General features: G+C 47.0%; 1 protein-coding gene across 1 annotated transcript in view; it reads left to right on the top strand.

Annotated features, from left to right (window-relative positions):
- LOC125463857 ((E3-independent) E2 ubiquitin-conjugating enzyme UBE2O) overlaps window positions 1-25,114 on the top strand; it is a 138,966-nt gene that overhangs the window by 23,668 nt on the left and 90,184 nt on the right. The window contains exons 2-3 of the mRNA XM_059653564.1: window positions 14,137-14,199; window positions 20,068-20,178. Of these exons, the coding sequence (XP_059509547.1) occupies window positions 14,137-14,199; window positions 20,068-20,178 (174 nt within the window). The remainder of the gene's footprint in view (window positions 1-14,136; window positions 14,200-20,067; window positions 20,179-25,114) is intronic.

The following is a 25,114-nucleotide window of genomic DNA, read 5'->3' as shown; positions in this document are numbered from 1 at the left end:
TTCCCAAGCCTCTGCCTGGTTTCCCCGATGTAGCGGAAGCCACACTGGGTACAGCGGATGCAGTATACCACATTAGTAGATGTCCAGGTGGACGTTTGCTTGATGTGGAAAGTCGTCTTGGGGCCTGGGGGGGAGGTGTAGGGGCAGGTGTAGCACAGGTTGGTGGGGTGGTATGTGAGGACGAGGGACATTCTGTTTTGGTGTTTATTGTGGGAAGGGGTGTGAGGGATGAGTTGCGGGAAATGCAGGAGACACGGTCGAGTCCTTGAAAAACAAGGACATCAGAGATGTACAGGAGTGGAATGCTGCATCCTGGGAGCAGATGCAGTGGAGGCGAAGGTATTGGGAATAGGGGATGGCACTTTTGCAGGAAAGTGGGTGGGAGGTGTTGTATTCTAGGTAGCTGTCGGAGTTAGTGGGCTTGAAAAAATCAGTTCCTAGGTGGTTGCCAGAGATGGAGACAGAGCTTGAGGCAGCGCCGATATAGTCATCAATGTAATAGAGGAAGAGGTGGGGCTGAGGGCTAGTGTAGGTATGGAAGAGGGATTGTTCCACGTAACCTATAAAAAGGCAGGCATACTTGGGCCCATGCGGGTACCCGTGGCCACCTGCTTTGTCTGTAGGAAGTGGGAGGAATTGAAAGATAAATTGTCGAGCGTGAGGATGAGTTCGGCTAAACGGATGAGGGAGTCAGTGCAGGGGGATTGGTTGGGCCTGTGGGACAGGAAGAAGCAGAGGGCCTTTAGGCCATCTGTATGGGGAATGCAGGTGTATAGGGACTGGACATCCATGGTAAAGGTGAGGTGTTGGGGTCTGGGGAATTGGAAGTTCTGGAGGAGATAGAGGGCGTGGGTGGTGTCATGGACATAAGTAGGGAGTTCCTGGACCAAGGGGGAGAAAATGGAGTCCAAATAGGTGGAGAACAGTTCAGTGGGGCAGGAGCAGGTGAAGCCAATGGGACGAGCAGAGCAGTTGGGTTTGTGGATTTTGGGAAGGAGATAGCAGGCGGTGTGGGGTTGGGGAGCGATTAGGTTCGAGGCTGTGGGTGGGAGGTCACCAGAAGTGACGTGGTTGTGGATGGTTTAGAAGATGGTTTGGTGTTCAGGGGTGGGGTCATGATCAAGGAGGCGTTAGGTGGTGTTGGAGAGTTGGCACCAGGCCTCGGCGATGTAGAGGTCAGTGTGCCATACTATAACTGCGCCTCCCTTGTCAGCAGATTTTATGGTGAGGTTGGGATTGGAGCAGAGGGTTGCATGTTCTGCGGGGGGGGGGGGGGGGGGGGGGGAGAAAGAGGTTGGAGTGGGTGAGAGGTTGAGGCGATTATAATCATGATGGCAGTTGGAGATGACAAGGTCGAGGGAGGGTAGGAGGTCTTGGGGTCGTGTGTAGGAGGAGGGGGTGCGTTGGAGGCGGGAGAAGGTGTCAATAGAGGGAGGGTTAGGCTCACAGTTAAAGTAAGCACGGAGGTGGAGGTGATGGAAAAACTGCTCAACCTCCAAGCGTGACTGGTATTCATTGGTGCGTGTGGAGAGGGACAAAGGTGAGCCCTCTACTGAGGGCGAACGGTCAGTCCTCAGTAAAGGGGGAGGCCTGGTGGAATGGTGAAGACTCGGCAGGGCTGGGTGCTGCTGTTTCCTCTGGAGGTGGTGGGCAGAGTGACGTCCGCGGTGGGTGGCATTGCGTAGGTGTTGGTGGTGGATGGAGGTGTATCGAAGCAGGGCGACAGGCGGCAGCAGTGGTGATGGTAGGTGTGTCCTCAGTGTCTGTGGTGTTGGACTTTGGAAACGGAGGCGGTGGCATTCGCTGTCCCGAAAGTGGTATATCTGGCGACACAGGATGTGACGTCGTCCAAGGTTGCTCCGATAGTGGCCACATGACTAATGGTGGCGGGCACATTGTGGGGAAGGTCTGGGGAAGAGTTGGGCTTTTGGGAGGTGGGCAAAGCCTGTTTTGGGTGGTAGGCATAAGTTTGTTTTTGTGTTCACTAATGCTGAGTAGAATTGAGTTCAGGTTGTGGATCCTACGAAGAATGAAAAAAACAGGAGAGGCCCTTTGCAGGTCTGGGAGAGGGAGGCTCTGAGCTGGGGTAGGCTTGATTGTAGTGCCTGGAGATGTTGGCACATTGCTGCGAGTGTGTTTCAGGCGTCGCAGGGAGAAATGCTTCTGAAGGGTCTCAATGTTCTGCATGTAGACATTTTCACAGTTGGGGCCAAATTGGGAAGGCTTGAGTGTGGACTGTAGCACATTGGGGATGATCTGGTCCTGTAGGCAGGTACTAAGAAAGGTAATAAAATGTGAGGCTGGATGAACACAGCAGGCCAAGCAGCATCTCAGGAGCACAAAAGCTGACGTTTCGGGCCTAGACCCTTCATCAGAGAGGGGGATGGGGGGAGGGAACTGGAATAAATAGGGAGAGAGGGGGAGGCGGACCGAAGATGGAGAGTAAAGAAGATAGGTGGAGAGGGTGTAGGTGGGGAGGTAGGGAGGGGATAGGTCAGTCCAGGGAAGACGGACAGGTCAAGGAGGTGGGATGAGGTTAGTAGGTAGCTGGGGGTGCGGCTTGGGGTGGGAGGAAGGGATGGGTGAGAGGAAGAACCGGTTAGGGAGGCAGAGACAGGTTGGACTGGTTTTGGGATGCAGTGGGTGGGGGGGGAAGAGCTGGGCTGGTTGTGTGGTGCAGTGGGGGGAGGGGATGAACTGGGCTGGTTTAGGGATGCAGTGGGGGAAGGGGAGATTTTGAAACTGGTGAAGTCCACATTGATACCATATGGCTGCAGGGTTCCCAGGCGGAATATGAGTTGCTGTTCCTGCAACCTTCGGGTGGCATCATTGTGGCAGTGCAGGAGGCCCATGATGGACATGTCATCAAGAGAATGGGAGGGGGAGTGGAAATGGTTTGCGACTGGGAGGTGCAGTTGTTTGTTGCGAACTGAGCGGAGGTGTTCTGCAAAGCGGTCCCCAAGCCTCCGCTTGGTTTCCCCAATGTAGAGAAAGCCGCACCGGGTACAGTGGATGCAGTATACCACATTGGCAGATGTGCAGGTGAACCTCTGCTTAATGTGGAATGTCATCTTGGGGCCTGGGATGGGGGTGAGGGAGGAGGTGTGGGGACAAGTGTAGCATTTCCTGCGGTTGCAGGGGAAGGTGCCGGGTGTGGTGGGGTTGGAGGGCAGTGTGGAGCGAACAAGGGAGTCACGGAGAGAGTGGTCTCTCCGGAAAGCAGACAGGGGTGGGGATGGAAAAATGTCTTGGGTGGTGGGGTCGGATTGTAAATGGCGGAAGTGTCGGAGGATAATGCGTTGTATCCGGAGGTTGGTAGGGTGGTGTGTGAGAACGAGGGGGATCCTCTTGGGGCGGTTGTGGCGGGGGCGGGGTGTGAGGGATGTGTCGCGGGAAATGCGGGAGACGCGGTCAAGGGCGTTCTCAATCACCGTGGGGGGGAAGTTGCGGTCCTTAAAGAACTTGGACATCTGGGATGTGCGGGAGTGGAATGTCTTATCGTGGGAGCAGATGCAGCGGAGGCGGAGGAATTGGGAATAGGGGATGGAATTTTTGCAGGAGGGTGGGTGGGAGGAGGTGTATTCTAGGTAGCTGTGGGAGTCGGTGGGCTTGAAATGGACATCAGTTACAAGCTGGTTGCCTGAGATGGAGACTGAGAGGTCCAGGAAGGTGAGGGATGTGCTGGAGATGGCCCAGGTGAGCTGAAGGTTGGGGTGGAAGGTGTTGGTGAAGTGGATGAACTGTTCGAGCTCCTCTGGGGAGCAAGAGGCGGCGCCGATACAGTCATCAATGTACCGGAGGAAGAGGTGGGGTTTGGGGCCTGTGTAGGTGTGGAAGATGGACTGTTCCACGTAACCTACAAAGAGGCAGGCATAGCTGGGGCCCATGCGGGTGCCCATGGCCACCGCCTTAGTCTGTAGGAAGTGGGAGGAGTCAAAAGAGAAGTTGTTGAGTGTGAGGACGAGTTCCGCTAGGCGGATGAGTGTCGGTGGAGGGGGCCTGGTCGGGCCTGCGGGACAGGAAGAAGCGGAGGGCCTTGAGGCCATCTCCATGCGGAATGCAGGTGTCGGGCCTGCGGGACATTTACAATCCGCCATTTACAATCCGACCCCACCACCCAAGACATTTTTCCATCCCCACCCCTGTCTGCTTTCCGGAGAGACCACTCTCTCCGTGACTCCCTTGTTCGCTCCACACTGCCCTCCAACCCCACCACACCCGGCACCTTCCCCTGCAACCGCAGGAAATGCTACACTTGTCCCCACACCTCCTCCCTCACCCCCATCCCAGGCCCCAAGATGACATTCCACATTAAGCAGAGGTTCACCTGCACATCTGCCAATGTGGTATACTGCATCCACTGTACCCGGTGCGGCTTTCTCTACATTGGGGAAACCAAGCGGAGGCTTGGGGACCGCTTTGCAGAACACCTCCGCTCAGTTCGCAACAAACAACTGCACCTCCCAGTCGCAAACCATTTCCACTCCCCCTCCCATTCTCTTGATGACATGTCCATCATGGGCCTCCTGCACTGCCACAATGATGCCACCCGAAGGTTGCAGGAACAGCAACTCATATTCCGCCTGGGAACCCTGCAGCCATATGGTATCAATGTGGACTTCACCAGTTTCAAAATCTCCCCTTCCCCCACTGCATCCCTAAACCAGCCCAGTTCATCCCCTCCCCCCACTGCACCACACAACCAGCCCAGCTCTTCCCCCCCACCCACTGCATCCCAAAACCAGTCCAACCTGTCTCTGCCTCCCTAACCGGTTCTTCCTCTCACCCATCCCTTCCTCCCACCCCAAGCCGCACCCCCAGCTACCTACTAACCTCATCCCACCTCCTTGACCTGTCCGTCTTCCCTGGACTGACCTATCCCCTCCCTACCTCCCCACCTACACCCTCTCCACCTATCTTCTTTACTCTCCATCTTCGGTCCGCCTCCCCCTCTCTCCCTATTTATTCCAGTTCCCTCCCCCCATCCCCCTCTCTGATGAAGGGTCTAGGCCCGAAACGTCAGCTTTTGTGCTCCTGAGATGCTGCTTGGCCTGCTGTGTTCATCCAGCCTCACATTTAATTAATGTGGCTGTAGCACCTGGTTTGCTTCAGGATGTGGTCGACCAAAAATTAATTAATTTAGGTGTCACTGACTTGCAGAAACAAGCCCAGGGAACCTTCTGGATATCTGGGAATATTCGAGACTAGGTCAGCGTAATTTTGTGTTGGGGGGTAGCAGCGGTGTTGGAGAAGGGACGTGATTAGATTCCCTACAGTGTGGAAACAGGCCCTTTGGCCCAACAAGTCCACACCGCCCCTTGGACCATTCACCCAGACCCATCCCCCTAGAACCCACACACCCTTGAACACTGGGCAATTTTAGCATGGTCAATCCACCTACCCTGCACATCTTTGGACTGTGGGAGGAAACCCACGCAGACACTGCGAGAACGTGCAAATTCCGCACAGTCGCCCGAAGCTGGAAACGAACCCAGGTCCCTGGCGCTGTGAGGCTGCAGTGCTAACCGCTGAGCCACTGCTGCCCCATGCTTAACAAATCTGGTAGAATTTTTCAAGGTGATCAGGTGTAGGTGTTTGTAATGCGCTTGATGTAGTTTCTTTTCAGCAAAGCCATTGACAAAGTCCCAGATGGGAGAATGATTTTGAAAGAAAGGTAAAAACCTTCTTGGTTTCCAGGGTAATTTGGCAAGTTGGATCCAGAATTAACTTTGGAAGACAGAGGGTGGTGGTAAAGGCTGTTTGTATAACTGGAGGCTGGTATCCAGTGACATACCACACGGATCATGCTAGGTCTCTTTTTTTTTTGTTTCTTTTTTGCCTGTTTACATCCAGAAAAACTCTTGTGCACAACTGAATAGCTTTTTATTTCCCTGTCACTAAATCCCACTGGTAGGGTCCCTTGCACATTGTATGTATGGATGATGTACAGTGGTCCTTGACTTATAAACATCTGCCTTGCGGGGGAGGCCCCACATTACAGTAATTTTAAGGTCAGATGTGGATATACATTCATTCTTCGGAACAGCTATTTTATATTGTTTTGAGTAGTTTTCTGATTTGCCTACAAATCGACATAGAACCGTATTCAGGAATGGAACCTGTTCACAACTCGAGACTGCCTATGGAAGTGAATGTGAGGGTGTTGACACAAGTTTGTAGTGACACAAAGATTAGGTTGATGGTGAGGAAGATGGTCTTTAGTAAGATATGATTTTAGTATTGTGGATGGAATTTAATCTTGGATAGTGGGAGGTGTTGCATTTTGGAAGAAGTAACCAGACAAGGGAGTACTCCATGCCAGGGTACCAGGACGTTGTGGGATCTTGAAGCTGCAGGACAGGTTAATAGAGTAGCTAAGAAGGCATAGAGGATACTTGCCTTCAATAGTCAAAGCATAGATTATAATAATGAGATTATTTTGGAACTGTACAGGACTGTGGCTAGACCCCAGCTGGAGTGCTGTGTGCCGTTCTGATCACCACACTGGAGGGGTGCAGATTCACAAGGATGTTGCATGGGCTGGAGCAGTTTTTATATGACAAGAGGCTGCCTAAGCTCAGGTTGTTTGCTTGAGAGTCGAGAGAAGGCTGAGAAAGGACATAATTGAAGTGTATACGATTGAGGGGCATGGATAAGGTGGGTAAAAGATGTTTCCCTTGGTCGAAAGGTCAATAACAAGGCATTATGGATGCAAATTTGCTCGCTGAGCTGGAAGGTTTGTTTTCAGATGTTTCGTCAGCATTCTAGGTAACATCAATAGTGACCCTCCAGTGAAGCGCTGGTGTTATGTCCTGCTTTCTATTTGTGTTTAGGTTTCCTTGGGTTGGTGATGTCATTTCCTGTTCTTTTTCTCAGAGGGTGGTAGATGGGCTCCAAATCAGTGTGTTTGTTGGAGTTCCGGTTGGAATGCCATGCTTCTAGGAATTCTCGTGCGTGTCTCTGTTTGTCTTGTCCTAGGATGGATGTGTTATCCCAATCAAAGTGGTGTCCTTCCTTATCTGTATGTAAGGATACGAGTGATAGTGGGTCATGTCGTTTTGTGGCTAGTTGATGTTCATGTATCCTGGTGGCTAGCTTTCTGCCAGTTTATCCAATGTAGTGTTTGTCACAGTTCTTGCAAGGTATTTTGTAAATGATGTTCGTTTTGCTTGTTTGTCTGTATAGGGTCTTAAGTTTATTAGCTGCTGTTTTAGTGTGTTGGTGGGTTTGTGGGCTACCATGATGCCAAGAGGTCCGAGTAGTCTGGCAGTCATTTCTGAGATGTCTTTGTAGGGGAGAGTGGTTATGGTTTCTGAGCCCGTTTTGTCTGTTTGTTTGGGTTTATTGCTGAGGAATCAGCGGACTGTGTTCATAGGGTACCCGTTCTTTTTGAATATGCTCTATAGATGATTTTCTTCTGCTCTTCCTAGTTCCTCTGTGCTGCGGTGTGTGGTGGCTCGTTGGAATAATGTTCTAATGCAGCTTCGTTTGTGGGTGTTGGGATGGTTGCTCCTGTAGTTCAGTATTTGGTCCGTATGTGTTGTTTTCCTGTAGACGCTGGTTTGAAGTTCCCCATTGACTGTTCGCTCTACTGTGACATCTAGGAATGGCAGTTTGTTGTCGTTTTCCTCCTCTTTTGTGAATGTTATGCCAGTAAAGGGTATTATTGATGGTCTTGAAGGTTTCCTCTAATTTGTTTTGTTTAGTGATGACAAAGGTGTCATCCACAGAGCGGACCCAAAGTTTGGGTTGGATGATTGGCAGAGCTGTTTGTTCGAGTCTCTGCATTATTGAACATAAAACATCGAACAGAGAACATTACAGCTCAGTACAGGCCCTTCGGCCCTCGATGTTGTGCCGACCTGTCATACCAATCTGAAGCCCATCTAACCCACGCTATTCCATGTACGTCCATATGCTTGTCCAATGACTACTTAAATGTACTTAAAGTTGGCGAATCTACTACCGTTGCAGGCAAAGCATTCTATTCCCTTACTACTCTCTGAGTAAAGAAACTACCTCTGACATCTGTCTTATTATCTTTCACCCCTTAATTTAAAGCTATGCCCCCTCGTGCTCGCCGTCACCATCCTAGGAAAAAGGCTCTCCCTATCCACCCTCTGATTATTTTATATGTTTCAATTAAGTCACCTCTCAACCTTCTTCTCTCTAATGAAAACAGCCTCAGTCCCTCAGCCTTTCCTCAAAGACCTTCCCTCCATACCAGGCAACATCCTAGTAAATCTCCTCTGCACTCTTTCCAAAGCATCCACATCCTCTTTTATAATGCGGTGACCGGAACTGTACGCAATTCTCCAAGTGCAGCCGCACCAGAGTTTTGTACAGCTGCAGCATAACCTCTTGGTTCCGGAACTCGATCCCTCTATTAATAAAAGCTAAAACACTGTATGCCTTCTTAACAGCCCTGTCAACCTGGGTGGCAACTTTCAAGGATCTGTGTACATGGACACCGAGATCTCTCTGCTCATCTGCACTACTAAGAATCTTACCATTAGCCCTGTACTTTGCCTTCTGGTTACTTCTACCAAAGTGCATCACCTCACACTTGTCTACATTAAACTCCATTTGCCACCTCTCAGCCCAGCTCTGCAGCTTATCTATGTCTCTCTGCAACCTACAACATCCTTCGTCACTATCCACAACTTGACCGACCTTTGTGTCGTCTGCAAATTTACTAACCCTTCCTTCTACCCCTCCTCCAGGTCCTTTATAAAAATGACAAGCAGCAGTGGACCCAACACCGACCCTTGCGGTACACCACTAGTAACTGGTCTCCAGGATGAACATTTCCCATCAACCACCACCCTCTGTCTTCTTTCAGCAAGCCAATTTCCGATCCAAACTGCTGTATCTCCCACAATTCCATTCCTCCGTGTTTTTTCACATTAGTCTAATCTGGGGAACTTTATCAAACGCCTTGCTGAAATCCATATACACCACATAAACTGGTTTACTCTCATCTACCTGTTTGGCCACCTTCTCAAAGAACTCAATAAGGTTTGTGAGGCATGATCTTCCCTTCACACAACCGTGCTGACTATCCCTAATCAATTTATTCTTTTCTAGATGATTATAAATCCTGTCCCTTATAACCTTTTCCAACACTTTACCAACATCTGAGGTAAGGCTCACTGGTCTATAATTACCAGGGTTGTCTCTACTCGCCGCCTTGAACAGGGGAACCACATTTGCTATCCTCCAGTCATCTGGCGCTATTCCTGTAGACAATGACGAGTTAAATATCAATGCCAAAGGCTCGGCAATCTCCTCTCTGGCTTCCCAGAGGATCCTAGAATAAATCCCATCCGGCCTAGCGGACTTATCTATCTTCACCCTCTGTAGGATTTCTAATACCTCTTCCTTGTGAACCTCAATCCCACCTAGTGTGGTAGCCTGTATCTCAGTATTCTCTTTGACAACATTGTCGTTTTTCTAGAGTGAATACTGTTGAAAAATATTCATTTAGCGCTTCCCCTATCTCCTGTGACTCCACACACAACTGACCACTACTATCCTTGATTGGGCCTAATCTTACTTTTGTCATTCTTTTATTCCTTAAATACCTATAGAAAGCCTTATGGTTTACCCTGATCCTATCCGCCAACAACTTCTCATGTCTCCTCCTGGCTCTTCTGAGCTGTCTGTTTAGGTCTTTCCTGGCTATCTCGTAGCCCTCAAGTGCCCTAACTGAGCCTTCACATCTCATCCTAACGTAGGCTGCCTTCTTCCTCTTGACCAGAGATTCCACCTCCTTCGTAAACCACGGCTCCCGCACTCTACAGCTTCCTCCCTGCCTGACAGGTACATACTTATCTAGGACACACAGGAGCTTTTCCTTGAATAAGCTCCACATTTCTAATGTGCCCATCCCCTGCAGTTTCCTTTCCCATCCTATGCTCCCTAAATCTTGCCTAATCACATCGTAATTGCCTTTCCCCCAGCTATAACTCTTGCCAGTGGTATACACCTATCCCTTTCCATCTCTGAAGTAAACATTATAGAATTGTGATCGCTATCACCAAAGTGCTGACCTACTTCCAAATCTAACACCTGGCCGGGCTCCTTATCCAGTTCCAAACCTAATGTGGCTTCGCCCCTTGTTGGCCTATCTACATACTGTCACGAAGCCCTCCTGTGCACACTGGACAAAAACTGACCCATCTATAGTACTTGAACTATGGTGTTCCCAGTCAATATTTGGAAAGTTGAAGTCCCCCATGACAACTACCCTGTCTCTCTCACTCCTATCGAGAATCATCTTTGCTATCCTTTCTGCTACATCTCTGGAGCTATTCGGAGGCCTGTAGAAAACTCCCAACAGGGTGACCCCTCTTTCCTCTTACTAACCTCAGCCCATACTACCTCAGTTGACGAGTCCCCAAACATCCTTTCTGCAACTGTAATACTGTCCTTGACCAACAATGCCGCACCTCTGCCCCTTTTACCATCTTCTCTGTTCTTACTGAAACATCTAAATCCCGGAACCTGCAACAACCATTTCTGCCCCTGCTCTATCCGTGTCTCCGAAATGACCACAAAATCGAAGTCCCAGGTACTAACCCATGCTGCAAGTTCACCCACCTTATTCTGGATGCTCCTGGCATTGAAGTCGACACACTTCAAACCAACGTCTTGCTTGCCGGTGCCATCTTGCTTCCCTGAAACTTTTTAAATTTGGACTACCCTACTTTCAACATTTTCTATAGTCGAACTACAATTTTGGTGCCCATCCCCCTGCTAAATTAGTTTAAACCCACCCGAATAGCCTTAGCAAATTCCACCCCCATCCCCCCCGATATCGGTACCCCTCTGGTTCCGGTGAAGACCTTCCTGCTTGTAGAGGTCCCACCTCCCCCAGAAAGAGCCCCAATTATCCAAGAATCCAAAACCCACCATCCCTGTAGCCACGTGTTCAACTCCTCTCTCTCCCTATTCCTCGCCTCACTAGCACGTGGCATGGGCACCAAACCAGAGACAACAACTGTTTGTCCTAGGTCTAAGCTTTCCTCCTAGCTCCCTGAATTTCCTCTTTAAATCCCCATCTCTCTTCCTACCTATGTTGTTGGTGCATTTCTGGTTGCAGCAGCAGCAGCGCGAGCGGGAGCTTGGAGCAGGGGCCTGTCGGGAAGCCAGTGAGTCACTGTTTTTGAATCTTTAAAAAGCTTAGCTCGAGTGCCGGTGGAGGCACGCTGAGCAGGAGCCGACATGGGACTGATGAGTAAGTGAGGTAATTGTGTGGTTGTGTTACCCGAAACACTACCCGGGTAGTGTTTCCCACCCATCCTCCTCCTCTAACCAAAAAAAAGGTTCTGTGTGCCCGATTGGTAAGGTAGCTAGTTTATTTTTTATTCTTTATTTTTAAACAGTCTCTTTGGGAATTTAGAATAATGGGAACGGAGGTCGGGGCAGTTGAATGTTTCTCCTGCAGAATGTGGGAGGTAAGGGTCACCACTAGTGTCCCTGCTGACTACATCTGCAGGAAGTGCACCCAACTCCAGCTCCTTGAAAATGGCATTAGGGAACTGGAGCTGGATGAACTTCGGATCGTTCGGGAGGCAGAGGGGGTTATTGAGAGGAGTTACAGGGAGGTAGACACTCCTCAAGTACAAGAAAAAGGCAGATGGGTTACGGTCAGGGGACGGAAAGGGAACCGGCTGGCAGTGCAGGGATCCCCTGTGGCCATTCCCCTCAACAATAAGTATACCGTTTTGGATACCGTTGAGGGGGACGACTTACCGGGGAAAGCAGTGGGGCACAGGTCTCTGGCACAGAGTCTGTCCCTGCTGCTCAGAAGGGAAGGGGTAAGAGGAGCAGAGCATTAGTCATTGGGGACTCCATAGTTAGGGGGACAGAAAGGAGGTTCTGTGGGGACGAGAGAGACTCAGGGTTGGTGTGTTGCCTCCCAGGTGCCAGGGTGCATGATGTCTCTGATCGTGTTTTTGGGATCCTTAAGGGGGAGGGGGAGCAGCCCCAAGTCTCTGCTAAGAACCCTGATATCGGAGATCCCATGGGTATTCCGTTGGTTTGTCTGTAGGTTTTGTTATTGAAAGTGAAGTGGGTGGTAAAGCATAGGTTCACCAGCTTGATGTCCTTGCTGATGAGGTTGGTGGTGTCTGGTGTATGTGTCTTTGGTTCTTCTAATAGTGTAGTCATTGTTTCCTGGCCAAAGAAACGAACCTTCCAGGTCAGCGAGCAAACTTACATCCAGAACCCCACCTGAGCTACAAATCTTCTCAGAACTTGCTAGCAAGGCATTATAATTTTGAAGTGAAATTCAGGAGATTCAGAAGGCTCTTGACGAAAAAGACTTTGATCCAGAGGACCAAAAGAAATGGGAATAGGTGTAGGGTGTTCAGCCTGTGGAGCCTTCGATAGGATCATGGCTGCTCCGGCATTCCTTATGTTCACTTGTCTACCCTTTCTCATAACCCTTGATTTCCAGAGATAGCAAGAACTGCAGATGCTGGAGTCAGAGTCAGTACAGTGTGGACCTGGAGGAACACAGATGGATGTGTCATTAAGGGAGTGGGAGGGGGTGTTAAAATGGCTGGCAACCAGAAGGTGGTGTTAATTATAGTGTATCACCATCCCACCTACCTTCCCCCAGCACCACTCCCCTCCCTGTATGTATTTCCAAGCTCCCTTCCCCTCCCCCAGCCCTGATGAAGGGTGTAACCCGAAACGTCGACTTTCCTCATCCTCTGCTGTATGATCTGCTGTGTTCCTCCAGCTCTACACTGTATTGACCCTTGATTTGGTTTTTTTTCCCTATTCAGCAAGAATCTACGTATCTCAGTCTTAAATATACACAAGGACTCCACGTGCACAGCTCTGTGGCAAGTAGTTCGAAAGATTTGCATCCTTCAGGAGGAGAAATTCTTCATCAATTCAGTCTAAAATTCTGATACGACATCCTCTGGCTCCTGGAATCTGGAATGCACTGTCGAAGGCATAGTTGAGATGGGAAACCTCAATCTTTTTAAAAGTACCTGGATGTGCATTTGAAGTGTTGTAACATTCAAGATTATGGGCCAAATGCTGGAAAGTTGGTTTAGTGTAGATTTAGAAACAAGAAACAAAAACCAAATCTGGTGAGAGCCCACACCCTGGTCTGTCATGGTATGGGTTGTTTCTAGTAAAGCTAGCCTATTCTCGTGTGCTCTCACTTGTGTGGTCATACTGTCTTGCTGTCTGTCAGCAGTCACACAGTACTTGCCCTGTGATATTCTCTCTCCCCTGCATTTGTGTGTATTCCCTGTTCCTGCTGGGTGCTGGGGTTTACTACCGGAGTCTAAGGATTTTCAAGTAAGGTAGGCTGGTCAGGCCAAAAATGTCCTGTAATGGGGTTATGGGGAAGGGTGGGTCTAGGTGGGGTGCTCTTCAGAGCATCAGTGCGAACCCAAAGGGCTGAACACCCTCTATTTGCATTGTAGGGATTTGATGATCCAGCCTCTCATTCCAGTATCTCCAACCTTCACTCAACCCCATTTTAGATGTGAAAGGTTTCATACTCTGCCTTTCCTTCTTGCTGTACAACTCTTGCCTGTTTCTCTTGCAAATTTCCTGAGTTATGTTTCCTTTATCGCAAAGGAACATTACCAATGTCAGCATCTGTTCATCATTCAATCAGAATTTGGGGTTTTCTACTTGCGGTTATAGTTTATTGGCTTTTATCAATTGCTCGTTAACTTTGTCCAAAGACTGCTGGGATGAAAATCTGCACCAATTTTACACTACAGTAAAATATAGTTAAGGTTTATATTGCCAGATAATTTGAAATTTCATCTTCAATGCTTCATCAAACGTTCACATCCCTGTCACAGCAAAGTGTGATGTTCATTGAGCCAGCAATCATGATCGTTGACTTGCCTAAGTGATCAGCTTAGTTCTATGATTTTTAACTTCACTCCTGATGTTGAAGCAGCACATTGTTTTGGTACATTTTTACTGGCTTTTAAATGTAGCTACGGCTGTTATTCTCTAATATGTGATTTGCAATATGGGATAATCTACACTGGTTCAATTTACTTCAACATGGTGTGGAGCTGGAGGAATGTTTTCTGGTTTACTTGATGTTCAGTATAGTGACCAACTTCATTTATTATTCCTTCACAGCTCAAGCTCGAAGACCGTTCACTGATGCCCCGTGACCTCGTTCGACGCATGGGCAAAAATGCTGTAAGTTCGTTTTCTCCATTTTTTTAAAGACTTTTTTTAGCTAATGACATTGAAGCATTCTAGTTTCCTTCTAGCCCCAGATTTCATAATTTTGGTTTCTTGCTAAGGTCAATGTTTAGTCCACAATGTATTTTTTTTCCTCATCCTTTTCCCTTTGCACAGAGTTCTGCTGTTTCGGGACCTCGCACGTGAAAATATCAATTCTGGTGTGTTGTGTCTGCTAGTTGCCTGGTGTAGTTTTGGTGCTGGACTATTGGGTTCAGTTCATTTTCCATGATGACCAAAGACCTGTACATTTTTCAGAAGGTGCCAAAACTGTAATTGTGGAGTGGTCAGAAAATGGTTTGTTAATCCTGAAAGTAATTCACGGAAGGGATCTTGGCATTCTACATCACTTAGGTCCTGTACTATGTGGCTGTTAATGTCATGCAATTAGAGGTGAGGGCTGGGTAGAAATTAAAGGACAGAAAATATCAAAGATTAAGTGCACAAATAGTGACAGGAAGTGGTGCTTGGATAATCATCTTCATTTGTCCTGGATAACCTGTTTAGCGTTGTAGTCTAGATTTTCTTCTGTTTCCTTTTGTTTATTGCTCTGAACAATAAACAATCTCATGAGGGGTATTGTTACATATATGTGCTAATCTTGCTGACTTTAGATGACAGCAAAATGTGCCAAAAATTTTAAAACCTTGAGCCATAGGCATGAGAGCCAAATGTCCTCCAAGTGGTGTCATTGATTATTTTTGCCTGGAAGGTCCTAAGTTTGACCCTGATCAGTTAAGTGATTGGATTTGAACGTGACAGATGAGTTTTGGTGATGAGGAACTCCTACAAAGAAAATTACAGCACAGGAACAGGCCCTTCGGCCCTCGAAGCCTGCGCCGATCAAGATCCTCTGTCTAACCTGTCATCTATTTTCTAACGGTCCGAGTCCATTTGCTCCCTGCCCATCCATGTACCTGTCCAAATGTATCTTAAAAGATGCTAACGTGTCTGCATCTTAACACCTCTGCTGGCAACACGTTCCAGGCACCCACCACCCTCTGTGTAAAGAGCTTGCCATGCATATCTCACTTCAACTTGCCTCCTCTCACTTTGAACTCATGACCCCTAGTAACTGAGTCCCCCGCTCTCGGGGGTGGGGGGGGAGCTTTTTGCTATCCACCCTGTCTATACCCCTCATGATTTTATAGACCTCAATCAGGTCCCCCCTCAATCTCCGTCTTTCTAACGAAAATAATCCTAATCTATTCAACCTGTCTTCATAGCTAGCACCCTCCATACCAGGCAACATCCTGGTGAACCTCCTCTGCACCCTCTCCAAAGCATCCACATCCTTTTGGTAACGTGGCGACCAGAACTGCATGCAGTACTCTAAATGTGGCCGAAACGAAGTCCTATACAACTGCAACATGACCTGCCAACTCTTGTACTCAATACCCTGTCCAATGAAGGAAAGCATGCCATATGCTGCCTTGACCACCCTATTGACCTGCGTTGTCACCTTCAGGGAACAATGGACCTGAACACCCAGATCTCTCTGTTCATCAATTTTCTCTAGGACTTGTCCATTTACTGTATAGTTCGCCCTTGAATTTGATCTTCCAAAATGCATCACCTCGCAGAATATAGATAGACTTGAGAGTTGGGCAGATAAATGGCAGATGGAGTTCAATCTGGGCAAATGCGAGGTGATGCATTTTGGAAGATCAAATTCAAGGGCGAACTATACAGTAAATGGAAAAGTCCTGGGGAAAATTGATGAACAGAGAGATCTGGGTGTTCAGGTCCATTGTTCCCTGAAGGTGACAACGCAGGTCAATAGGGTGGTCAAGGCGGCATACGGCATGCTTTCCTTCATTGGACGGGGTATTGAGTACAAGAGTTGGCAGGTCATGTTGCAGTTGTTACAGCAGAACTCCTACGCGTGTCCCAATTTATGATTGCCAAGAGGACACTCCAGTTTGCAAAATGCTTATTTTTCTGTCTGAAATTTTACTTTCAGGAGCTATTGATAGTGTTTTTAGTTCTACATCAGAAGAAAGTAGCTCTGGCAAGGCCAGAATTTGCAATCACTGTGATACCCCACGAACATAGAACATAGAACATTACATTACAGCACAGGACAGGCCCTTCGGCCCTCGATGATGTAGCGACCTGTCATACCGATCTCAAGCCCATCTAACCAACACTATTCCACGTACGTCCATTTGCTTATCCAATGACGACTTAAATATACCTAAAGTTGGTGAATCTACTACCATTGCAGTCAAAGCGTTCCATTCCCTTACCACTCTGAGTAAAGAAACTACCTCTGACATCTGTCCTATATCTTTCACCCCTCAATTTAAAGCTATGCCCCCTCATGCTCGCCGTCACCATCCTAGGAAAAAAGCTCTCCCTATCCACCCTATCTAAACCTCTGATTATTTTATATGTTTCAATTAAGTCACCTCTCAACCTTCTTCTCACTAATGAAAACAGCCTCAAGTCCCTCAGCCTTTCCTCGTAAGACCTTCCCTCCATACTAGGCAACATCCTAGTGAATATCCTCTATTAATAAAAGCTAAAACACTGTATGCCTCCTTAACAGCCCTGTCAACCTGGGTGGCAACTTTCAAGGATCTGTGTACATGGACACCGAGATCTCTCTGCTCATCTACACTGCTAAGAATCTTACCATTAGCCTTGTACTTTGCCTTCCGGTTACTCCTACCAAAGTGCATCACTTCACACTTGTCTGCATTAAACTCCATTTGCCACCTCTCAGCCCAGCTCTGCAGCTTATCTATGTCTCTCTGCAACCTACAGCATCCTTCGTCACTATCCACAACTCCCCTGACCTTAGTGTTGTCTGCAAATTTACTAACCCATCCTTCTATGCCCTCCTCCAGGTCATTTATAAAAATGACAAGCAGCAGTGGACCCAACACCGACCCTTGCGGTACACCACTAGTAACTGGTCTCCAGGATGAACATTTCCCATCAACTACCACTCTGTCTTCTTTCAGCAAGCCAATTTCTGACCCAAACTGCTATATCTCCCACAATTCCATTCCTCCGCATTTTGTACAATAGCCTATTGTGGGGAACCTTATTGAACGCCTTGCTGAAATCCATATACACCACATAAACCGGTTTACTCTCATCTACCTGTTTGATCACCTTCTCAAAGAACTCAAGGTGTGTGAGGCACGACCTTCCCTTCACAAAGCTGACCATGCTGACCATCCCTAATCAATCTGTTCTTTTCTAGGTGATTGTAAATCCTATCCCTTATAACCTTTTCCAACACTTTACCAACAACTGAGGTAAGGCTCACTGGTCTATAATTACCAGGGTTGTCTCTACTCGCGTTCTTGAACAGGGGAACCACATTTGCTATCCTCCAGTCATCTGGCACTATTCCTGTAGACAATGACGAGTTAAATATCAATGCCAAAGGCATGGCAATCTCCTCCCTGGCTTCCCAGAGGATCTGAGGATAAATCCTATCCGGCCCAGGGGACTTATCTATCTTCACTCTCTGTAGGATTTCTAATACCTCTTCCTTCTGAACCTCAATCCCACCTAGTCTAATAGCCTGTATCTCCGTATTCTCCTAGAGAACATTGTCGTTTTCTAGAGTGAATACTGTTGAAAAATATTCATTTAGTGCTTCCCCTATCTCACCTGACTCCACACACAACTTAGCACTACTATCCTTGATTGGGCCTAATCTTACTTTTGTCATTCTTTTATTCCTTAAATACCTATAGAAAGCCTTATGGTTTACCCTGATCCTATCCGCCAACAACTTCTCATGTCTCCTCCTGGCTCTTCTGAGCTGTCTGTTTAGGTCTTTCCTGGCTACCTCGTAGCCCTCAAGTGCCCTAACTGAGCCTTCACATCTCATCCTAACGTAAGCCGCCTTCTTCCTCTTGACCAGAGATTCCACCTCCTTCGTAAACCACGGCTCCCGCACTCTACGGCTTCCTCCCTGCCTGACAGGTACATACTTAGCTAGGACACACAGGAGCTTTTCCTTGAATAAGCTCCACATTTCTAATGTGCCCATCCCCTGCAGTTTCCTTCCCCATCCTATGCTCCCTGAATCTTGCCTAATCTCATCATAATTGCCTTTCCCCCAGTTATAACTCTTGCCCAGTGGTACACACCTATCCCTTTCCATCACTAAAGTAAACATAACAGAATTGTGATCGCTATCACCAAAGTGCTGACCTACTTCCAAATCTAACACCTGGCCGGGCTCATTACCCAGTACCAAATCTAATGTGGCTTTGCCCCTTGTTGGCCTGTCTACATTCTGTGTCAGGAAGCCCTCCTGCACACACTGGACAAAAACTGACCCATCTTTCGTACTTGAACTATGGTGTTTCCAGTCAATATTTGGAAAGTTGAAGTCCCCCATGACACCTACCCTGTCTCTCTCTCCTATCGAGAATCATCTTTGCTATCCTTTCTGCTACATCTCTGGAACTATTCGGAGGCCTATAGAAAACTCCCAACAGGGTGACCTCTCCTTTCCTCTTTCTAACCTCAGCCCCTACTATCTCAGTTGATGAGTCCCCAAACATCCTTTTTGGAACTGTAATACTGTCCTTGACCAACAATGCCACACCTCCGCCCCTTTTGCCGTCTTCTCTGTTCTTACTGAAACATCTAAATCCCGGAACCTGCAGCAACCATTCCTGTCCCTGCTCTATCCATGTCTCCAAAATGGCCACAACATCGAAGTCCCAGGTACTAACCCATGCTGCAAGTTCACCCACCTTATTCTGGACGCTCCTGGCATTGAAGTAGACACACTTCAAACCAACTTCTTGCTTGCCGGTGCCATCTTGCTTCCCTGAAACTTTATTTTGGACCACACTACTCTCAACCTTTTCTATAGTCGACCTACAATTTTGGTGCCCATCCCCCGCTAAATTAGTTTAAACCCACCCGAACAGGCTTAGCAAATTTTCCCCCCAGCATATCGGTACCTCTCTGGTTCAGGTGAAGACGATCCTGCTTGTAGAGGTCCCACCTACCCCAGAAAGAGCCCCAATTATCCAAGAATCCAAAACCCTCTCTCCTACACCATCCCTGTAGCCACGTGTTCAACTCCTCTCTCTCCCTATTCCTCGCCTCACTAGCACGTGGCACGGGCAACAAACCAGAGACAACAACTTTGTCCTAGCTCTCAGCTTCCATCCTAGCTCCCTGAATTTCTGCCTTAAATCCACGTCTCTTCCTACCTGTGTCGTTGGTGCCAATGTGGACCATGACTTGTGGCTGCTCCCCGTCCCCCTTAAGGATCCCAAAAACACGATCAGAGACATCACGGTCCCTGGCACCTGGGAGGCAACACAACTGTGAGTCTCTCTTGTCCCCACAGAACCTCCTATCTGTCCCCCTAACTATGGAGTCCCCAATGACTACTGCTCTGCTCCTCTTCCCCCTTCCCTTCTGAGCAGCAGGGACAGACTCTTTGCCAGAGACCTGTGCCCCACTGCTTTCCCCGGTAACATTCACACTTAAACCATTAAACATGCCAAATGGCAGTACTGCCAAATGAAGGTGTTCTGTTATCCCACGCCTGACTGCAGTGCTTTGAGTGAGGCCTCTGTTTTAGTTAAAAGTCAATGCTGCAGAGGCAGGAGTGGGACGACTGGTCTTATCGCCTTTGTACAATCAGTATCTGATTGTTGCTTGTTGAAAGATCCAGGACATTGATTTTGTGTAGTGAGATTGAAATGGCAGTAAATGCTTTGTCACTTGCTTTATGACTTTTTTGTCACCATTGCAATGAGTTGCACTTAATTGCAAAAGTATTTAGTTATGCTACGTAGATTTTCATTCTGTGTCTGAATTTTCTTACAGGATAATCAATGTGGAACAGTGATTGATGTGAATATGGAGTGCACCTTGAAGATTCTGGGAACAAATTATATTCTTCACCCAGTCAACAGTAGAGACTTGCAGCATATTTGGGTGTGTGATTGAAAAGTTGCATGATGTCCCATTCTCTCCCTGCCGCCCTTATTGTCTGCACTGATTTATGATGAAAATGCTTGTTTTTGGAAGAAGTGTTTTTTAGGCTGAATTTTCATTGTATATAATGGAGAAGATGATGATACTGTAGTGATAATGTGATTGCACTGGCAATCTGTAGACCCAAGTTAATGCTCTGGAGGCACATATTCAAGCAGGAGAATGGGGTTGAGGAACTTGGGGCTCAGAGGAGGTTCATGAGAATGGAATGGAAAGCTTAATGTATGAGGAACGTTTAAGGACTCTGGGACTATACTCATTGGAGTTTAGATGGATGGGAGGGGCGGGATCTAAACTAAGTTTACAGAATACTGAATGACCTGGACAGAGTGGATGTTGGGAAAATGCTTCCATTCCTAGGAGAGACTAGGACTCAAGGGCACAGCCTTGGAGTGAAGGGAAGATCCTTTAGAATGGAGATAAGGAGAAACTTCTTCAGCCAGAGACCGGTGAATCTATGGAATTCACTGCCACAGAACGCTGGAGGCCATGTCATTGAGTATATTTCAGACGGAGCTAAACAGGCTCTTGATTATTAAGGGTTCTGGGGAGAAAGCAGGAGAATGTGGTTGAGGAACTTATCAACCATTGAATGGCAGAGCAGACACGGTGGGCTGAATGGCCTAATTTCTGCTCTGGTGTCTTATGGTCTTACGGTCTTAATTAGATTCAAAATCCACCTGCTGCTGTGGTGGGATTTGAATATGTGCCTCCAGAGCACCAAACTGTTTCAGGAAAGATTATCAATATTTAGTTGGGTTAATGGTGTTTTTAGGTTAATTATGATTTCTATCACTTTTATTCAAAATAGATTGAGAAACACTTTCATTGTCCATGTTTATTTTATGGAAAAATTCCCCAAATTAGAATAGCAGAGTGCAGAGGTTTTATAGAACTGCTGTAGAAACCAAACTGGCATTTCAATCTCCATTGTGAATGTCATCTTTTGAATTAATCGAGTGTTTCCTTGTTTCTCGAACTTTAGTTCTAAGGAACAGACAGACACAGAAGTATTAGCAGGAACATATATTCATTTTGAAGTGTCACTTTTTCCTTGAAATGTTCCTGTTTTCTCAATTGATTAGCTTGAATAATGCTTTAGTTTGCCTGATTTCTTCAAGATGTATCTCAAAGCTAAGTGTATCTATTGTAGTTCTCCTGGAATCGTTTAGTTAGTTTCATTTCCGGGTAAATTAGAACATAGAACATTACAGCACAGTACAGGCCCTTTGATCCTCGATGTTGTGCCGACCTGTCATACTGATCTCAAGCCCATCTAATCTACACTATTCCACGTACGCCCATATGCTTATACAATGACGACTTAAATGTACCTAAAGTTGGTGAATCTACTACCGTTGCAGGCAAAGCGTTCCATTCCCTAACTACTCTCTGAGAAAAGAAACTACCTCTGACATTTGTTCTATATCTTTCACCCCTCAATTTAAAGCTATGCCCCCTCGTGCTCGCCGTCACCATCCTAAGAAAAAGGCTCTCCCTATCCACCCTATCTAACCCTCTGATTATTTTATATGTTTCAATTAAGTCACCTCTCAACCTTCACTCTAATGAAAACAGCCTTAAGTCCCTCAGCCTTTCCTTGTAAGACCTTCCCTCCATACCAGGCAACATCCTAGTAAAACTCCTCTGCACTCTTTCCAAAGCTTCCACATCCTTCTTACAATGCGGTGACCAGAACTGTGTGCAATACTCCAAGTGCGGCCGCACCAGAGATTTGTACAGCTTCACCATAACCTCTTGGTTCTGGAACTCGATCCCTCTATTAATAAAAGCTAAAACACTGTATGCCTCCTTAACAGCCCTGTCAACCTGTGTGGCAACTTTCAAGGATCTGTGTACATGGACACAGAGATCTCTCTGCTCATCTACACTGATAAGAATCTTACCATTAGCCCTGTACTTTGCCTTCCGGTTACTGCTACCAAAGTGCATCACCTCTCACTTGTCTGCATTAAACTCCATTTGCCACCTCTCAGCCCAGCTCTGCAGCTTATCTATGTCTCTCTGCAACCTACAGCATCCTTCGTCACTATCCACAACTCCACCGACCTTAGTGTTGTCTGCAAAGTTACTAACCCATCCTTCTACGCCCTCATCCAGGTCATTTGTAAAAATGACAAGCAGCAGTGGACCCAACACCGACCCTTGCGGTACACCACTAGTAACTGGTCTCCAGGATGAACATTTCCCATCAACCACCACCCTCTGTCATCTTTCAGCAAGCCAATTTCCGATCCAAACTGCTGTATCTCCCACAATTCCATTCCTCCGCGTTTTTTTACAATAGCCTAATGTGGGGAACCTTATCGAACGCCTTGCTGAAATCCATATACACCACATCAACCGGTTTACTCTCATCTACCTGTTTGGTCACCTTCTCAAAGAACTCAATAAGGTTTGTGCAGCACGACCTTCCCTTCACAAAACCGTGCTGACTATCCCTAATCAATTTATTCTTTACTAGATGATTGTAAATCCTATCCCTTATAATCTTTTCCAACACTTTACCAACAACTGAGGTAAGGCTCACTGGTCTATAATTACCAGGGTTGTCTCTACTCGCGTTCTTGAACAGGGAACCACATTTGCTATCCTCCAGTCATCTGGCACGATTTCTGTAGACAATGACTAGTTAAAGATCAATGCCATAGGCTCGGCAATCTCCTCCCTGGCTTCCCAGAGGATCTGAGGATAAATCCTATCCGGCCCAGGGGACTTATCTATCTTCACCCTCTGTAGGATTTCTAATACCTCTTCCATGTGAACCACAATCCCACCTTGTCAAATAGCCTGTATCTCCGTATTCTCCTAGACAACATTGTCGTTTTCTAGAGTGAATACTGTTGAAAAATATTCATTCAGTGCTTCCCCTATCTCACCTGACTCCACACACAACTTAGCACTACTATCCTTGATTGGGCCTAATCTTACTTTTGTCATTCTTTTATTCCTTAAATACCTATAGAAAGCCTTATGGTTTACCCTGATCCTATCTGCCAACAACTTCTCATGTCTCCTCCTGGCTCTTCTGAGCTGTCTGTTTAGGTCTTTCCTGACTATCTCGTAGCCCTCAAGTGCCCTAACTGAGCCTTCACATCTCATCCTAACGTAATCCTCCTTCTTCCTCTTGACCAGAGATTCCACCTCCTTCGTAAACCATGGCTCCCACGCTCTGCAGCTTCCTCCCTGCCTGACAGGCACATATTTATCTACGACCCACGAGCTTTTCCTTGAATAAGCTCCACATTTCTAATGTGCCCATCCCCTGCAGTTTCCTTCCCCATCCTATGCTCCCTAAATCTTGCCTAATCGCATTGTAATTGCTTTTCCACCAGTTATAACTCTTGCCCAGTGGTGTACACCTATCCCTTTCCATCACTAAAGTAAACATAACAGAATTGTGATCGCTATCACCAAAGTGCTGACCTACTTCCAAATCTAACACCTGGCCGGGCTCATTACCCAGTACCAAATCTAATGTGGCTTCGCCCCTTGTTGGCCTGTCTACATACTGTGTCAGGAAGCCCTCCTGCACACACTGGACAAAAACTGACCCATCTATAGTACTTGAACTATAGTGTTTCCAGTCAATATTTGGAAAGTTGAAGTCCCCCATGACAACTACCCTGTCTCTCTCACTCCTATCGAGAATCATCTTTGCTATCCTTTCCTCTACATCTCTGGAACTATTTGGAGGCCTATAGAAAACTCAACAGGGTGACCCCTCTTTCCTGCTTCTAACCTCAGCCCATACTACCTCAGTTAACGAGTCCCCAAACATCCTTTCTGCAACTGTAATACTGTCCTTGACCAACAATGCCGCTCCTCTGCCCCTTTTACCATCATCTCTGTTCTTACTGAAACATCTAAATCCCGGAACCTGCAACAACCATTCCTGTCTCTGCTCTATCCATGTCTCTGAAATGGCCACAACATCGAAGTCCCAGGTACTAACCCATGCTGCAAGTTCACCCACCTTATTCCGGATGCTCCTGGCATTGAAGTAGACACACTTCAAACCAATGTCTTGCTTGCTTCTAAAATCAACACATCACTGCCTTCAATACAACTCTCAAACTGATGCATTCCAGATTGTAATGACTTGCATAATTAAATTCTTGTCATCGTTGACTCTTTCACATTAACACTTAACTCTGTCCTCTGGATGCCAGCCCTAACAAAAATAGAAACAATTTATTTCTCCCCATTCTGTCTGAACCCCTCGTGATTTTTATACACTTCGATCAAATATGCGCAACCTCTTTAAGGCAACAGACTTCATTTTGCGCAGTTTATTCATGTAGCTGAAGTCCCCTATTCATGGGACCAATTTTTATTTTTCTGAATTTTATAAAATTTTCTAAAGTCTTCCTATCTTTCTAAAAGTGGGATACCTGGAATTGGACACCGTACTTGGATTGCGGTTGAGTCAGTGCTCTCTGAGTAGTTGATAATTTTACTTTTGTACTTAATACTTCTATTTAAGAAATTCTGGATTCTGTATGCCTTGTTAACCAACTTGTTAATCTGCCTTGCCTCATTCCAAGGTTTGACCTGCCAGATCCCTGATGTTGGATGAGAGTTCCTTAAGGGGAAAAAAAACTAAAAGAACTGCAGATGCTGTAAATCAGGAACAAAAACAAAGTTGCTGGAAAAGCTCAGCAGGTCTTGCACCATCTGTGGAGGAGAAAACTGTTAACATTTCGGGTCTGGTGACCCTTCCTCCGAACTGATGGTGGCTGGGAAACATCAGTTTATATACAGAATATAGGGAGGTGGGTGGGGTAGGGCATATATGATAGGATAGAGCCCAAAGAGAGAGAGAGACAGACACTGTTGGACAGACAAAGGAGTT

This window comes from Stegostoma tigrinum, chromosome 22 (genome assembly GCF_030684315.1).
Source record: "Stegostoma tigrinum isolate sSteTig4 chromosome 22, sSteTig4.hap1, whole genome shotgun sequence".
NCBI lineage: Eukaryota > Metazoa > Chordata > Chondrichthyes > Orectolobiformes > Stegostomatidae > Stegostoma > Stegostoma tigrinum.
This window is presented reverse-complemented; position numbering and strand designations above follow the sequence as displayed.